Raw genomic sequence first — 13,148 nt, forward strand, 5'->3', positions numbered from 1 at the left:
ATAATGAAATTTATTTTTTTTTGGTTTACTCAGCAAAGAGGATGCTTATCTCTCTCTTAAGGCAAAGTTCACGGTACAGCGGGGCCTTATGAGGAAAGAACTACTTTTGCGTGGAACTAGAATACTTTGGCCAATCAAACTGGGAGGGAATATAACACCAATCTTTGTGCATATTGTGGAATTGCAGTGAGAGGGAAGGAATAGGAACATTCGTTGCATAGCATTCTAACTTTTAAATGGCTAAACTGTTAGAAAAGAGTTAGTATTTAATCTTCAATGCCAGCCATGGGATTGAAACAAACGGTGGTTTGAGCATTGCCATGACCCATGTGATGCTGAGTACTGGACGAATGGCTTTGTAGTAGATAAAGTATGGTAGTTTATAAGGATTTGTAATTGTAACTCTGAAATCTCACGCATCTGATACCTCCTTCCACTCAGTCCTATGGGATGATTCTATGAGTATAGAATACAAGTATTTGCCAGCCACAGCATGAGAATAGCATAGAATGGTAAACCATGGACTAGACTCTAGACGTACAATAGACAAACACAAAAATAAACAATGTTAACCTGACGCAAATTAAGTTATTGGCAGTAGTACAAGAGAGCCCTGAGCTTCTTTCTTCCCCTAGGAACAACTTATTCAAACTCGCACAAGCAGCTCTCTGTTACAATGGTTGAGGAGCTAATGGGGGAGTAACTTTGATTGCTGTGTTGCTTCCATTGATTCTATAATGGATTGCTCTGTTGTTTCTGGTGATATACTGTAAAAATTTGTTGCTTTCGATGTTTGTGAATGGTTCAAGGCTAAGAAGGTAAAGAATTTTGCACCAAACCGGCTGATGTTACAAATCATCCCATTGAATCAGCTGACGGGCTAGGTTCAAGCACTGGAACCACTGCAGATGATAGCTCAACATGCGAAACCCGGACAGCACCAATAAGCCGCTCTGGGAGCTCATCGAATGTGTTCGCCTACAAAATAAACAAATAAACAAACAAAAAGCATTGGACCAGAAGAATTGGTTGGCAAAGCTTTCATGCAACATAATAATCAGAAACAAGTTTGACAAAATAACTACCTACTAATTTAATTCAGTAGGAAAAATGGGTTACTATATACACTTCAAATTAATGTAGAAAAATTTTATGTTGTCACTCTTGGTGCAGAAGTCCATTTAATGCGCAAGTGGTTTGGATTAACAATGTAAGAATTGAGACATCATTAATGGTTCTTAAGAATAAAACTCCATAATCCCCATTTATGCAACCATATATCAAGTAATATTTTGTCAAAAAAAAAAAAATAAAAATAAAAAAATCAAGTAATATACCAAGTCAAATTATCAGTATTTTATAGTATATTCCCATTAGAAAAACTCTTAGAATAGAAAAATATTTGGATTAAACTAGGTTGGAAGTCACGAATTCAGTAAACAAGGAAATTATGCTCATCTAATTCCAATACACACACAAAAAAAAACAGAGACTTGCAGGAGCAGGGGTTGAAGTATAGAGAAGAGAGAGGAATGAAGATCTTCCACGGTCAGGGTAAAGTCAATGTAACAGTGCGCTGAAATAGCACATCACATTGTTTCTGAAAAGAAGCCCAGTCAAAACAATCCACTGCTAACAAGAGAACCTAATCAGGTTAGGCATTGCATAGTTACACGCTTATGTGATAACATGGGTTTGTTCTCACCCAATTCACATGTCCATACAGACATTGTTAATCCAATCTGCTTGTTCACTAGATGTACTTCTGCACCTAGATTGACAAAATAAACTCTTCTGCAATAATAATTTATCATGCATATGGTAAACCCATTTTTTCAAACTCAATTAAATCAGCAGGTGGTTATTATGGTAACCCATTTTTCCAATTAATAAATCAGTAGGTGGTTATTTTGGTGAATTCACTTCCAGTTACTTTCACCATCTATCTCCAGCACCAGCATACAACTAAAAAAGTCTTCTGCTCTATGTTTCTGTCTTACAGAGAAAACTATCAAATGCGAGTAGTTTACTACTGTCATTACTTGTAGTAAGACCAAAACTAGTAAACAATAGCCTGGTATGCCAGGGAAATAGAACCTAAAATGGAGAGCTTTAAAGAAGCAAGAAATCAGCAACTTCAAAGAAAAGAGTAATAAATCAGTGCCTATGGTCCCAAAAATGAATGTTCTACATATATATATAAAGTAATAAGCATGATCTAAGTTAGCCACTGTAAATACCTGTACAAGAAAAGCCATGTCCACAACCAATGTTGTGATTACACCACACACAAGCCCCAAAACCCCATTTGCCACAGTAGAAGAACCGATATCAACATCAATCTGCCCAAATGTAAGCTCTATTAGGCAAAAGTTCAGTTCTATTGAGCTATCAGCATTTACATGAGAAAAAGAACAAACAGCATTCTTGGTAATATAATCTATAAGCAAGGAGTATTCTTACTTCTAAGTACTTTGGACCACGAATATAAGTACAATCCACAGCTTTGCCCAGTAAACAAGGAGTGCTACCAACACTTTGGCGCACAATCCAAGAACCCTGAATATTTAGTTTCAAGTTAGTAAAATGTATCAATACAGACTAAAAAACCATTACAATGCTATTGGCAATCGGACACCATGGGGAAAAAACAAAGCAATCAAAGGGGTGAACAATAGCATCAATATGGGGATGATGACCTTGGGAACAGATGGGATGAGCTTGAACCTACTGTTGCGAAACTCATCATCACCATCAACAAAGCGCTGCAATAAAGATCCAGGCACCAGTTGTTTTGTCACAAAGTAAAAAACCATGCTGTAATGGGTAGAACCTGGAACCTGCAATAATGTTAAGTTATTATGTCTATTTCCTCTGTATAAACAACTCGATGGCGGAAACATATTTAAAGACAGCTAGCATTGTGGTGCACGGTGTTAATAAGAGCCATAACAAATTTGATAAAGCATTTTAAGATGTAAGCAACAAATTCCATCTCTGAACTGGATGCAATCATTTCAAGAACACTTGACACTTTTTCATTGAGATTCTATTTTATTCAGCACATGATTGAATGATGAGGAAGTGAAAGACATATGATCTATGATGAGCACATACATAGGAATATGTTCAAAAGACACAACTGCATAATTGATTGTGATATTTTGGCAGAAGCAAATAGGATACCATTGAATGAACTGCATTTTATCATGATGGGCAATACCATGGAAAATTCATCACTGAACACACTAATCAGCACAAAGAGCGTAAATAACACATCATGCTATGAAGCACTTTAATCCTATGTGAGGGTATCCCTGGCAGTATGGACTTTTCTCAACCAGAATAACATTTGCAAACTAAAAGAGAAATGATAAGCTGTCGAGGACTAGAAGTAAGCAAATTCATGAAAAGAAAAAAAACATTATCCAACTGGCAAAATCCAGGTTAAGACTTACTTGCACATTTATGGCTAGTGAGAATAACCCCTTCTCAGAAGCAACCTAAATTAGTGCAAACAAAAGCTCCACTTAGAAGATAACTCAAAGCAAAATAAATTAGATACTAGTATAACAATTGCCACATGTACTGATGATGCATGTAACATTAGCATGAAAATATTGAATTTCATTCACAATCTTAAAGATGGAAACTTGAAAAGAATATATAATTTACAATTTTGGGCAAGAAAAGATCACAATCATGATTAATGTAATTCACCAAGACTAGTTGAAAGTTAATTTGGGTTAAACAAAAAGCATTCAACAACATCTTGTCAATATAATTATTATGCAACTAGTTCTCAAGCTAAATGTTAATATTTTAAAGATACCAACAACGAAGTTCCATTAAAATTAAATCATGCCACAACAAAAGCAAAGCAAAGCGAAGATATAAATCACTTTATCACAGGCAAATGAGATAATTACCTTGACTGCACAACCTTGTCGCCTTGCAACATGGTCCATTCGTTTCACATCCTTGAACCAATCAACAGCCACAAGCTCCATAAGATGCTTTCCAGCAGGGATCTGCAATTCCAACATTAACGTTGGTAGACTTATCTTGGAAACTTCATAAACAACAAAAGAATGTCTATCAAAGAATATGATACCTTAGTTTTATCATATGAGAAATGTTTACTGCGCACTCGGAAGTTGTTGCCATCAGAAATTCTCCAACAATCACGACTAGTATCACGATCATCCCGTCTTAGATTTCCAGAGAAGCAGGAAAAATCAATTTGATCTGACGGCTCATCTTCCGCAACTTCAACAGAGCAAAGACAATTGGGAATAAAGTTGAATTCCAGTTGACAAATATAATTATGAGTGGAGTAAGATAAGGCATATCATGTACCTGTCCTTTTAACATCATTTTCAAGTTTCGCCGAGTATGCCTGTAATTGGTACAACAGTTTTGCTCAGAGAGACTACAACTCAGTTATGTACAAGAATTGAACCTTATACAGACCTCTTGTTCAGGCTCAGGAATTTGAAAATCTTCATCCTCTTCAGACTCTTCATCCAACATGGTAGAATGTCTGCTAGTTGCATGCATTTGATCCAATGATGGACCAGCACGCATGGAATTATCTTGAGTTCTATGGTCCTTCTTAGAAGAAACAGATTCAGAAGTCATATTAACCATCATTGGAATCCTAGGAACTTTGCGCATGTCATCTGTTTGAGCAAACCATTCACGCAGCCCTTCCATACAGCAAAAATAAACATCGTCAAATAAAGAAATACCTATTATAGCAAGCATCACTAACAATAGTTGTTTCTGTGTTCTTTTTGATTCTTATGTATTCAGCTGGTTTTTCACAGCTCTTTTGTCAAAAAAAAAAAGGCATCACTAACAATAAAAATTGACCATATGAAAACTATTAGGGCCAGCCCTTTAAAAAAATACAATTTTTTAATATGTCCCATCCATTTTGATCTCAGAAGTTAAATTATATGCTTGTCAAACTTCATTTCTTGCATCAAAATATCGGCAATAATTTTGAGTTTTCCACAACTTTCATTCTGATTAGGGTTCATTTACATCTTACATAGTAACTTAAATCCACTACATTTCCCCCTGCAAAGAAGAGCAGCATGTTCATCCTAGCACACCCATCCCCCTCAAGCTCCCTTCACATTGACAACTTACTGGCTTGCCAGTCTTGCCTTTCAACCAGTTGTGCAGATAATGCAATATTCTTCGCATTTGTTTGAGAGAACATGATAGGCAGTAAATAAAAAAGTAGTGAACTTAATGCTCTCAGCCAGGTTAGAGCAGTACATGGCAAATATAGATACTGCAGATCTAATAGTTCTGCTTTGTATGCTACTTTTAATAAAGCAGTACACAAATTTAACACTTATTTTTCACATAATGATGAGTCTGAAAAGGTTTTTCATAAAATTCCCCTGGTGCCCAAACAAATATTTCCGAAGAACCAGTTCCAATGCTTGACAGTATAAGGTGCACACCAAAGCAATAAATTTCTTTTTTGTACTGATCCAAGATTAAGATATTATTATAGAGAGAATCTCAGGATCTGTCAGCAAATATTCTCCTGCTTACATTAATATAAACAAACAGCATAAAAGAAAAAAAAACAATCATCCAGAAATAGAAGGAAAGCCAAATTTACAAAATTATAACAGAAAATCAAGATAATGGCACAAAAATTAATAAAGATTGAGAAAATACCCGCAACGCTGTTTAACATCTGAAGTAAACAATGTTGCTGAAATGATGGGAAGTAGCCCACACCCCATCCTTTCAGATCGATTTGCATAAGGTGTTGCACTTGTGCCCTAGGTCTTCCATTTCGAGGTTTAAGGGGAGATATATTGAACCCGCCACCTAAAGTAATAAAACAGGATATTGATGGTATTAAAAGATGACTAATTCTTCTAGGAATGTGTAACTTGAAGAAAACAAGCACGTGAAATGCGAGAGGTACTCTCAACATGAGCTCTCACAAAACCAGGTTGTGGGTGACAATTTGGATGCTCCCTGGATTGGAATAAGACAACTGCACAATGACAACATACAAGAAAATTAGTAAGTAAACAGAACCAATGGAGGGGAAAAAACCTATGCCACTCACCATAACTTCCATCATCATTACGCCGCCAATAGCGCACATAACAAAGATCACGGGGCCATACAACCCTGCAACAATAGGTAAGTGGGTTAGCCATCTTTTTATTTCAGAACGCCAAAGCTAAAACAAGACTTAAGATTAATATTTTGCATTTCCATGAGAAAAAATCTATTTTGATATCAGCACAACACATTGGATGACAGAGACTCCATGTCACAGTAATTAATGGAAGAATGGAACAAGAGGACATGAAAAAGTGTTCTATATGGTTACTAAATCTTCAGAAGAATAGTGATATAAGTTTCTGATGAACAAAATTCATATGCTCATTCAATAAGGTACAATGTACTACTGTAAAGCATTTACCAAACATATGCATCTTCATAAATTATTATCATGTTTAATATTTGGGGAAGGTTTAAATTTTAAAATGGTGGTGCTAAAGGCCAACAATACCCTTTCCTCCCAATCTTCTGTGTGTATACAAAAAGAAAGTGAGAGAGAAGTGTGTCACCCTTTAATTCTGAAGTAAGACAAGCCAAAGAGCAAGCAAAAGAGTACAGAACATAAACATCACCATCAATTGCAATGATAAAAAAAAATAGCAACCACTAAGAAAAATTACTCATAGAACATTACATTGGAAACCAGTCTAGCTGCAATCTATGATACAATATTGCAGTGTGCCCATCCACCTCCTCCACTAAACTACCATATTGGAAACTGCAATCCCACCTGCAATGCAATGTAGGATTGGAAAGTAGAACTTGAAATACAATGAACAGAAATGGTGGACTCGCCTCAGGAACTACTTACTCAAAACGCGTTCCATCCATACTCATAACTAGCTCAAAGATCGACTCACATGTGGCATCCACTACACCTACTGCTTTCATTGCTCTACTACAGCTCCTTGGCTGCATGGCAAAAAGAAAGATAACTTGCATCAAAGCTTTTAGAAATGCATTTTACATGCAAAGAAATCCTACACACAAGGTAATCAACTTCTAGAAGCTCCTCAAAAATGCGGAGTCCTACAATGCAAAATAAATATACAAAATTAGCAAAATAAAAAAACAAATATCAATAATACATCAAAAAATCAAGTCAAAAACTCATATGTCATGGATCACAGAGATAAGAGAAACATGGAAAAGAGCTATTGCCATTTTGACATCTGACTAGGCGCCAATGCTTTCTAGAGAATACTTGATCAGAGTTGTTCTGATTTGACAATCCAGAATCAACTTCCCGAGTCCAGTCAAGTAAAGATTCAGGTGGGCCTGTAAAAAGAAAGTGACAGCCACTATTGAAAATGGCAGACCAAAATCAAATAGCTAATAAACTGGCAAATATGAACATAATGGCATACTGACCATTTCCTATGGTTTTCCGGCGTGCTAAAGTGTGATGGCTCTCTTCTTCATCTTCAGGGCTACACCTGCATTGAAAATAGCAGGGTTAAGAAAAGTTGATAGTCAGGCATAATATGGATGAAGGAGAGCAAACTTGCTATGCCTCTCTTAATCAGAATTTAAGGTTTGCAACCAAAAACTACAAGATGAACGCCCATGCACATCAATTCCATTTCATGCCATTCTCAATGGTACCCAAATGTCTTTTGTATATAGCATACTTAGGTAGGCTATGATATATACAGTCACATCAAAGAAATTTCTGATAGTCAAATATTAGCATGCCTAAAAATGGAAGTGGGAGGGGCAACAGAGTATAACATGAGCATCAGTTTCCTTAGTTGTATGGAAAGATCAGAAATTTCTGATATCTAAAAGGGCTTTCACAAGAAATTCATCCAGGTCAAATAAGAAAATGTGCCAACATCATATCCTAGCACATGTCGTTTTTGAACTCCGAGACAAGATTATGCAAGTAAATAAGATTCTCTCAACCGCACAAAAAAGATAAATAAGCCATAGCCACATAGATGCATAAAACAGTAACTGCATCAATTTAAGTTAAATTCTTAAAACTCTATAATCCAACTTTTAGCCCTGATTTCAAGTCAGACTAACAACAAATAAAATTAAAATTGTATTCTAGGCATCAGTTCTAAACGCATTAACTAACCATATTAAAAAAATGTTTCCAAAAAGTGCATAAGAATGTGACTTACTGACTATCCCGATCAGAAGAGGAAGCATTTCTTCCATTCTCCATGCTGGATTTGTAATCAATTGGAGTGTAGATCTTATTGCCATTAACACTCATTGAACCTTGATGCTGCATTAAACTAAGGAAAATCAGTATTTCAGTCAACACACTTTCCCTTGCCAATGGCATAATTGTGTCAACAAAAATTTGCAATAGTTTATGAAATCCAATCAGTACGCAGCATGAGGGAATGATATTGAATAGAGTGGTATTGTCTCAGCAAAAGAGCAAATTTACCTACAAAAGGCCAAGTATCAAAATGCACTAATTTAGATACTCTCTAGCAATAAGTTAACATGTTGACATTGGCAATTGAGTCCCCAAAGACTCTTCATTCTAAAAATATCTTGTGGACATGTAAGTATAGCATGTGGATTTTTCCTTTTAAATAAGTATCGAACCAAGAAAATAATTTACTTCACATACTGCACCTGATCAATAACAAACTCAATCTTCTCTTTCCACATCAGGGCCTCCTGAATGTTGAATGCTGCCATCTGGATCAAGAGAGAACCAATAAAAGGCGTGCTATAAGACAATAATAATCAGCAGGAAATTGAAAAAATAACCCTAAGGCTTAAGGCAACAATCTAAAATGCGAAGCAGTCCATAGATAACAAAGAGAAGGGGAGTTCTTTTATAATTACCTGAGGCGGTATCATTTCCTACAATCTAGTTTGGGAAATCCAACATTTGTCCTTTGTGATCTCATACAGGAGACAAATCCTTATAATTTTAAGTTAATTCACTGAGGTCTTCCCTTATGAAAGAAGAAATAATGTCTGAACATTTGAATTTCAGATAATACAACCAAATTCCATAGCCTTCATCAAAATAATTTCAATTATATGAGTGATGACTCAAGTGAATGAAAAATGCCACAGGTATCACAAAAAAGAAACACTAACACTGTAACACACCTTCCTGGAGAAAATGTGATAAACAAATGCACAATAGCATCATCTAGATAACAAGCACACAAATCCCAATTCTTATAAGGCAAAAGAAGAAAGTAATTATAAAGCAAGAGACAAAAAAATTTCTTGCATACCGTGATTCTGTGATATTTTTCTTTTTTGTTGTAAACACAGAGAACATAGACCATCTGATACAAAAGAAGAAGAAAAAAACCATTATAAATTACAAAAAGTGACAGAAACATGAGTAACTAAGCCTTAACAAACTACAGACAGAACATGTTGCACTTAAAACCTGCATTTGCAATATGTTAAAAACAAAATAATATTGATACCTACCCTCCAAGTGAAAATCACAAATCAACAGAACAACAAATATGTATATATATTAGCTTAAAATAAAAAGAGATCCACGAGTGATCAAGAAACTCCATCCAAAACACCATGAATGATGTGTTAAGCACTTGCACACATTTCACAGTCCCATCCACTCAGATGGATCTTACAAAGAAGTGATATATATCCAACAGAAAGTTCTAGTGTTCTACATTGGCAAACAGAGTTTATTACAAAAAAGAATTGAAGCACATGAAAGAATGTTACCCAGAGTTTATCACTGACATTTCTCCTCAGTGAATCAGCAAGAAGAAACTTAACAAATAATTTTGCTCACAAGACGGATAGGACACTTCCAACCAAAATAATAACCAGAATAAAAAAATAATCACTGATAATTGGACTAGAGTGAATCTAATGAATTTTAAGGATGATCAAAAAGCCATAATTCAAGAAGAATTTCTCCTAGATGCCAAATCAACAGTCAGCTTGGATGCCATAGGTTACCGCCGATGAAAGTTCAGTATTGTCATATAATGTGTAATACCATTGAAATCCTCAAAATCACAACCAAGGTTGTTGCTTCAGAAATTTAGACAACAAGGTAGTAACAACAACATAGGACCACACAGAAACATCAACTAATCCAATGAGAAGCATGATAATATTTCAAAACCTATTAATCACCATTTTAAAATTGTAGAACTAAGTACACTGTTTCTAGACCTCCAAACTCAAGAAGGAACAATTGTTGGTGCATTAATATAAGCATAGCTCAGCACAAAAGTACAAACTGAAGCAACTTGAAATAAACAAGAACAGAAAAACTTACATGCCCATGATGGGTTTTAAGCCCTCTATCCTCCACCCTGCAGTTTCCATCTATAAGAAGAGTTTTTATTGGAACCTGTATAAATTCAAAAAATTGAGGAAAAACAAAGTGATTACTAGTTTCGATATTCATGTACTAAATATAAAAACAGGAGAAACATGAGAATCAGAAGGAGTGACATGGGAATCAGAAGCGATCTTCTCACCACGTTGTCCTGAGGCTTTCTCTTGTAATAAGCCAGAAGCCGGGTCTCGAGGACGAAGTACCGCATGTGTATAAATGATCTGCCGATCTTCCTCCTTCCATAGCGGACCATCCATCCCTCGTACTCCACCTTCGACATCGATCCTTAAGCTCTTCTCCCTACCACTTGAACCTTAAAAAAACCCCGGGGAGAGAAAGAGGCGAGGTGCCTCCCGAATTCGGTAAAGTCCTCCCAAATTCAGAGACGAGATGATCAAACCAAACAATTCAAGCAACAAACTAAGAAAACCTAAGATCTGAAGCAGCTTTCCACCAAGAAAAGGTCACCAGATCCTCCGATTTCACCAATATCCACAAATTCAAAAAACCACACCCTAATCCGAGCACGACAAAGAACCCCAGGGTTTCGACACCTCCGAGAAAAAAAAAATGAATCACTTCTCCAACCCTAGACGATCAATAAACCCCATCGATTTTTCCGAAATTCTACAATCCCAAGAGAGTCAAAGCCACCCGCAGCAACCTGGTAAACCAATCCGTCCAATTTCACCAGAATTCCCACAACAACCAACAAGCCAACCCCAATCGGAGCAAGAAAACACTAACAAGTAACAAGATCAAAACCCTAGAACTCCGTTACTCCCAAGAACTCCAGATTCAACCAAACACCCAAAAATCACATATCAAAACCAACCCAGATCCCTCCTTAAATGCTACACCGAGACCGTCGCCCCAAACGATCGCGCGCTCCTCGCCTGAGGATGCCGATCGAGTAGCAAGCTCGATCGCCGGGGAAGACGACCGAGAGGAAGAGAGATCGCGTGGAAGTTTCGGCCGTATTTCTTTCAAACTTTTTCACTCTATTTTTATTTCTCTTTTTTTGCCAGCAAGCAATATTAGAATTTAATAAATAAATAAAATAAAGCAATTAGGTCGTCGCTGACCGGGGAGTGGCGGGAGGGTCAGAGAAGAAGAAAGAGAAGCTCTGGATGACGCCCGGATCAGGGAGTGACGTCGAAGGAGGAGTGCGGCGTGGATCTCGATGCATTCTCTGATATATAAATGCCATCGTTATTGCGTCTTTATTACGTGGATGCCCTCCAGTTGGCATGATGATTTGATCGTGACCGTTGGATTGGTGAGATTTTTTATTTGGAGATTCGTGAACGGAGAGATGAAAGCCGGCCCCGTTGCTTTGAAATTCGCGGTTTGGATTGGGGATATTTTTGCTTTTCACCCCCTTGAAAACTTTAAAATTATTTGTCATTTTTTGGAAGTTATTAATTGCCCCTTTCTTCGAGGATGCTGAATGTATTTTTCTAGATGAGTTGTCTTTGTAGACATTAGGGGTGGACATGGGCCGGGCGACCCATGGGCTGGCCCGAACCCAGCCTCAAAAATACTAGGGCACGGGTTTAGAAAGTGTACTAAAAACCCGGGTTGGGGCTCAAATGTTTTAGCTGATTAATTTCGACTGGGTCTGGGTCGGATGACTTTTGACCCCGACCCTGACCCGTACCCGACCCGAATAAATAAATAATATATATATCATATATTATTTATAATATATATAATTATATATATAATAGTAATATCTTGAAAAAGTAAACATTTATAATACTTTATGTTGTATTTTTTTAAATGTTTGAAAAAAATTTTAGGGGTTGTAGTAGTAGTTTTATTTAGTTATTTTCAATTATTTCATAAAAAAATTATTTATTTTTTTGGGTCGGGTTAGCTGGGCCCCGGCCTAATGACAATCAAATGGGTCGGGTTTGGATCAAAACACTTGTCGAACACGGCCCCGACCAGACTCGAATATATGGGTAGATTTTTGAGTCTCAGCCCATGACCCGACTCATGGGCCCATGTCCACCCCTAGTAGACATTGCGAAGGAGACTTTAGAACTAAATAATAAATAAATATATTTATTAGATGTTAGACCACAGGACGGACATCCATAAAAAAAATAAATATTAAAATAAGTTTTTTAGGAAAATATACAACAGAGATATAAACAAAATTAGTTTAGTATACAATTAAATAAAAATACATCCAAAAAAATTTTTGCCACCTCAAATTGTCCATCAACATCAACATGCTTGTAGAAACATGATAAGCGCCGGAACCCAGAAACATGATATTGGGGGAGCCGCGCTCATCACCGAACCGTAACCTCACCTTACGCGAGATGGAAATCGAACTCGGAAAGCCACGTTCGACATTCGAGACAAACACCTTATGCAAGGAACCGATGTCAATAGACTAAATTATCGTTGGCATATCAACATGCTTGTGGTGGATATTTCTATGCAATATATCAGTCTGCACAGTTACCCATTAATTTTTTTTTAATAATTATAGTCCATAAATTTCCAAATACTTATCCATTTATTTGAATTTAAAAAATCCACGCATACTCTAACACGTAGCTTACTTATATTTATAAAAAAATTTAAAAAAATTCAACCATTAAAAGGTCTGCATATGAAAGTTTTGATTATAAAATCAGCGGAATTTATTTAATTGATTGCAAGATATGTTTATCACTTTATCTAGTTGAATTTAAACTATTAGTCATTT

General features: G+C 36.4%; 1 protein-coding gene across 2 annotated transcripts; it reads right to left on the reverse strand.

The window, feature by feature from the left end:
* Nucleotides 1–412: 412 nt before the first annotated feature.
* LOC120259103 (protein ENHANCED DISEASE RESISTANCE 2-like) lies at nucleotides 413–11,534 on the reverse strand. 2 transcript variants are annotated; one of them, XM_039266637.1, is made up of 22 exons: nucleotides 10,566–11,534; nucleotides 10,361–10,435; nucleotides 9,327–9,380; nucleotides 8,707–8,772; nucleotides 8,238–8,344; nucleotides 7,480–7,544; nucleotides 7,270–7,386; nucleotides 7,097–7,137; nucleotides 6,920–7,020; nucleotides 6,743–6,838; nucleotides 6,107–6,171; nucleotides 5,942–6,031; nucleotides 5,704–5,859; nucleotides 4,474–4,709; nucleotides 4,360–4,399; nucleotides 4,115–4,269; nucleotides 3,930–4,031; nucleotides 3,459–3,503; nucleotides 2,700–2,840; nucleotides 2,464–2,559; nucleotides 2,241–2,342; nucleotides 413–978 (listed from the first exon to the last, which is right to left on the reverse strand). In XM_039266637.1, exons 1-22 carry the CDS (start codon nucleotides 10,701–10,703, stop codon nucleotides 856–858), a joined length of 2,211 nt encoding a protein of 736 aa, XP_039122571.1. In that variant the 5' UTR covers nucleotides 10,704–11,534; the 3' UTR covers nucleotides 413–855. The 2 variants fall into 2 exon arrangements, with proteins under 2 accessions (XP_039122571.1, XP_039122572.1); XM_039266638.1 differs by having other exon boundaries at nucleotides 5,960–6,031; nucleotides 10,566–10,703.
* Nucleotides 11,535–13,148: the final 1,614 nt, after the last annotated feature.

The sequence above is a fragment of the Dioscorea cayenensis genome, chromosome 4 (genome assembly GCF_009730915.1).
Source record: "Dioscorea cayenensis subsp. rotundata cultivar TDr96_F1 chromosome 4, TDr96_F1_v2_PseudoChromosome.rev07_lg8_w22 25.fasta, whole genome shotgun sequence".
Taxonomy (NCBI): domain Eukaryota; kingdom Viridiplantae; phylum Streptophyta; class Magnoliopsida; order Dioscoreales; family Dioscoreaceae; genus Dioscorea; species Dioscorea cayenensis.